This window comes from Morone saxatilis, unplaced genomic scaffold (genome assembly GCF_004916995.1).
Source record: "Morone saxatilis isolate NCDOM2014 unplaced genomic scaffold, NCSU_SB_2.0 Contig20, whole genome shotgun sequence".
Classification (NCBI taxonomy): domain Eukaryota; kingdom Metazoa; phylum Chordata; class Actinopteri; family Moronidae; genus Morone; species Morone saxatilis.
In genome coordinates, this window is record NW_023339763.1 from 16,913,565 (window position 1) to 16,918,331 (window position 4,767).

At 41.1% G+C, this 4,767-nt stretch overlaps 1 protein-coding gene across 1 annotated transcript in view; it reads right to left on the minus strand.

Annotated features, from left to right (window-relative positions):
* Positions 1–4,595, minus strand: part of brwd3 (bromodomain and WD repeat domain containing 3) — a 16,886-nt gene extending 12,291 nt beyond the window's left edge. Inside the window, exons 1-8 of the mRNA XM_035665929.1 lie at positions 4,411–4,595; positions 4,177–4,235; positions 4,042–4,071; positions 3,796–3,855; positions 1,416–1,566; positions 1,218–1,316; positions 936–1,096; positions 99–320 (exon numbers count right to left, since the gene is read on the minus strand). Coding sequence (XP_035521822.1) covers positions 99–320; positions 936–1,096; positions 1,218–1,316; positions 1,416–1,566; positions 3,796–3,855; positions 4,042–4,071; positions 4,177–4,235; positions 4,411–4,444 — 816 coding nt within the window. The 5' untranslated portion in view covers positions 4,445–4,595. The remainder of the gene's footprint in view (positions 1–98; positions 321–935; positions 1,097–1,217; positions 1,317–1,415; positions 1,567–3,795; positions 3,856–4,041; positions 4,072–4,176; positions 4,236–4,410) is intronic.
* Positions 4,596–4,767: the final 172 nt, after the last annotated feature.

Below are 4,767 nucleotides of genomic sequence, written 5' to 3' on the forward strand. Positions count from 1 at the left end.
CACTTTGCTGCTGTAACATTGGAATTTCCCCATTTTGGGACAAATAAAGGAATATCTTATCTTATTATTAGGTTTTCCTTTAAATGCATCAGTCTCACCTGTATGGATGTGATAGAGGCACCGTGGGCCTGCAGAACAGTGATAGGTGCACAGGTACGAAGGCACCACACTCTGATGGTTTTGTCACAGCTCGCAGAGGCAATGAGGGTATTCTCGTGGTTGACGGCCATGTCACAGATCTCTGCTGAGTGGCCGCGGAGTGTTGCCAGGAGCCGGCCGTCATCTGTGGCCCAGATTTTCACCAGGCAGTCATCAGAACCCTAAAATACATACGACATTGAAATAAATAAGACCGTTTCACTGGAAACTACCTTGGACTGAAGAGCATACCATAAATCTAGGCTTGTGAGTTATAACATCATTTGTGTCGTGTAGTTGTGCAAAGACACATTTTTTAACTGAAGGATATTTATTTGATACCGTATATTATTCTGATTATTGAATTATATTGTATTAGTGTTTCTTTTCAAAAATATTTATTGCTACTGTATTAATGTCTGTCTAAAATACTGCCACACCTTAGATGATCACGGCAAGGTTTTATGACGTGAAGGGAATACACATTTGACTGGGTGTGGTATTTCACTGAGATGCACTTGATGCAAATTGACATATTTCCTTTAACAATGATGCTGATTAAATGATGAGTCGCCCAAGCCCCATTCCCAACAGAACTTCCTACCATGACCTGGAAGTATTTATTTACATATTTCAACCCTGCCAATGGAGAGATGCTTGATTTGCATTTTTTTTAAATCTTTTGTGACATCTGAAAGTTTGCATAAAGGTGACTCGACAGATGGAAACACAACTAGTGAGACACTACAGATGAAGTTTTATTGCAGTAATCTTCCGGCCCAGAAATCATCACTCACCGTAAATATCCGACGACCGGTGCGGTCAAAGGCTACACAGTAGACAGAAGAAAGATGGCCAAGGATACGTTTGTGTATCTTCATGTGTTGGTAGGAGGAAGACGGCACGGCCTGGTTGAAACGAGCTGTGCCTGTGGCCTGGCGAGCACCCATGATGGAAACTTCATATAAAAACAGACAAGAATGATCAGTGGAACCAACTCTAAAGCAGACCTTACTTCATTTCGTCTAGGGGCTTTAGCTCCTTTTAATGGGTATACATTTTTTTTAACTTTCACACACCAACATTGGGAGGGTCTCCACTGCTGACTGGAGGTTCTGGTGGACGTCCTCGGTGGAGTGCGGCGACAGCTGAGCCACTGCATACTTTGTGGCTACAACCTAAATTACACAGGTAGTTCATTAACACACAATAAATCGAAAAATGACAGCAGTACTGACGTGTTTAAAATAACTATGGTGGATGGGAGTAAAACTCACTTTTGGTGGTACGAAGTAAGGACTGTCTTCCCAGCCCCAAAAGTGTTTGGACTCCAGGAACACTAGGTGGGATCTCCTTCTCTATAAGTGGGCCTATCCGCTGGCAAACGCGGAGCAGATAGTCTGCAGGAATGTGCTCGTTCAAAATTACCTGTAGAAGACACAGACAGCTATTAGAAAGTTGTATAATATGTAGGTCGTATTTAATAACAAACACCAAAACAGTTTTGCTAAACAGATTAAACAGCCTGCTTATTACACGACAATCATTTAAACTGACTGATGCTGCATTCTGAACACTATACCAATGAAATGAATGACAATGATATATCGGCTGTTACACAAATACATAACAAAGACTTTTTTTTTTTATTCCTTATATCAGTGTTTCTCTTTTTAGATATATTGCAACGTTTTTAACCACGTACCACTTCAGAAAATATTAGGCTCTTCGGGTTCCACCATTATGACTGACGTTAAAATACACTAGTGTATCCTATTCAGCTATGGACAGTTCACGCAGGAGGAAGGTTTATTCCTAATATAAGATGAATTATTGTTGACTGTCGAATCCTGAATGAACCAGTTTAAGAACCAGAACTAATTTGGTGGAAAAGAGGTATTCCCGGTCCACACTTCTCTTGCCAATAGTTCCCGTTTGAAACTATGATTTCAGTGTCTTTGAACCATTTATTTTACCACTGCTTACCATCTAATTTAGCTCCTAACTAATCATGGGTGCATGCATGTGTGACGTTCATGAATGTGACAACGTTGCAGGCCGATATTGAAACAAAATATTATATGAAATGCAAAACTTACATTCGAAATTTTGTAGTATTTTATTATTTATAGTATTATATGTTCTTTAGTTTATCTATTTAATTTTTACAAGATATTTCACAGATTCCTCCGTGTACCATAGAGGCAGCTTGCGTACCACAATGATTATCAGCAATAACCATAGAAACTAAAGTTATTACTTTTTAAGAATTGTGATGTGTACCGATTGGGTAATTTAACACTTGTCAGTGCGGAGCCACACTATTCAAGCCAATCAGCAACAAGGGACACACAGGACAGAGCTCCACAACACAGCTGTCAACTTCAAATACCAACAATCTTTCTCCAGCATCGCTGACACCTTTATATCTACATGTAGCCTCTGTTCTGGTTCGACCACTGCCTACCTGAGCAGGGTGTGATGGCCTTGCTGAACTGCTGCAGCTCACACGTGAGCTAACCACACAGAACAGACCCTTTTTTTTTACTGGGAACCAGGTGCGGAAAAAGTAGACTCTCTAGTGAAGCGTAACTGCAGCTGCAGCTGAGATGAGCATCGACACGGGCAGTGTGGCTGCTCTAATCTGTTAACATGGGCGCCGAAATAAAAAGCAAGACAGTAGCCACGTACATGCACTGCAGTAGCAGGTACTTGATTATAATGTTGTTTTGTCACACATTTACCTTCATCCAAAAACCTGCAACTGGATATTACAATACACACACGATTCTGATAATATTCTGATTCATGGTGCATATTATTTCTCTGATTCACCGGCTTTCTGGCAACCAGAAAATCCTCTTCACTTTCTATGTCACTCAACCCATCAAACAAACGGACACAAACCAAGGGAACTAGTTTCTACTGTCTCTCTGAATTGCTTTAAGATATGAGACTGGAACACAACATTCTCAAAGAAGTGAATAAAACTAAACACTGAAATTAAAAAACACTATTTAGAATTAATACTATTTTAAAATAATATTATTGGATTTTTAAAAATTCTTTATAAAGACAACAAATTCTATGCTATGTAATAACACAAGCATATAACTATCTACTTCTTCAAAAACGACTTAACTAATTTTGTGGTTACTTTTTTCTCCGCTTCCTGTTTATACTCATAATTTAGTAACACGGTTTTGTAATGCTGCTAGTTGAAAAACAAGCGAGACACAAGGGAGGGGAGAGGGAAAGAAAGGGGAGGGGCATAGAAGCTCACAGCCAATCACAATCCTCTCTGCCTATTCTTCCGGTTCGCTCGCAAACACAACTGGGATTTCATTGGCTCCCGCAGAAGAGTGACAGCTTCCATGATGTGGTTCAGCCTATCACTGCCTTCCCCTGTCTCTATTCTCCTCCTATTAGCCCACACAATAGCTAAGCCTGTACCCAGTTATTTACCAACAGGCCCACACTAATATAAATGTATAAATGTGTTCTAATAAACAATTTTTTTTTTTTTTACCATCGCGTCAATTCTGGTTTGTTGGTTGACTTAAAAATATAAACAACCGCTAAGACGCAATTGTGGATAAAAACATGAGTTATACGATTGGTTTGATTAAAAAGTGAATTATGACAGTTGCCACTCACCCACTCTTGGAAGGTCCGGTTGTATTTCTTCCCGTCCCAACTCCATCGTTCAGGAACCAACTAAAGTTAAAACACAGGCTGTTTAGAGACGGCACAACATTTCGCCAGTGTCGTCTCGGCTCGGCAACGCGCTCCTTTGACAAACACCAGCCAAAATGAGTAAAAACATGACTTAAAGCGGCGCCATGGGCAGCAGCAGAGAAAGCCCAGAGGAGAACAGACCCAGAAAGGTCCAGTCGAACCTACCTCGAACTCCTCCAGCTCCTCGATCAGAATCTAACAACACAACACAGATAGCGTTAGCTGCGAGCATCGGCTACTCGTTCAGACGATTTGTAACCGGTCTGAGTTAATATCCTGTTTGTTTTAGGGGGTTTTTACCTGTGCTGCTTTCTTACAGGGTCCTGACTGGAGAAATCTGGCAATGAGGTAATACAGTTCTGGAAATGAAGGGAGACAGAGAGGTGTGTTAGCTCGGTACCGACGAGCCACGGTTCCTATCGAGCCGAGCTAACGTCAGCTAGCTTTGGGCTGCTCTCGGTTCACTTAGCTCGCTGCAAACTGTGAATGCAAAAACATGAAACGTCTTCAATCCAAGGGCCGCTCGGCACTCACCAGCTTCGGTCTGTGAACACTGTTCTGTTGCCATCACTTGATAAGACAGACGACATTAAGACACACTGATGTTTTAGCTTGCCCGTTAGCCGCCGGCTAGCTAACAGTAGCTTGGTGTGTGAAGCTAAAACAGGCTATTGAATGGCCTCCTGCTTTCTCAAGTTGTCCCAGACCACCTGGTGCTTTGTGTTAGCGCCCTCCAGTGAAACAAGGAGACACTGGACGGGTTGCTTTCTCTACACAAACTCAATGTATGTAATACACAGTTAAATGTTCAAATGTTTTCAAGACTTTCAGTCTCAGGAATTTAGTGATATTTTTTGTATTTATATGTAATATTTTTAGATAAATAGTTAA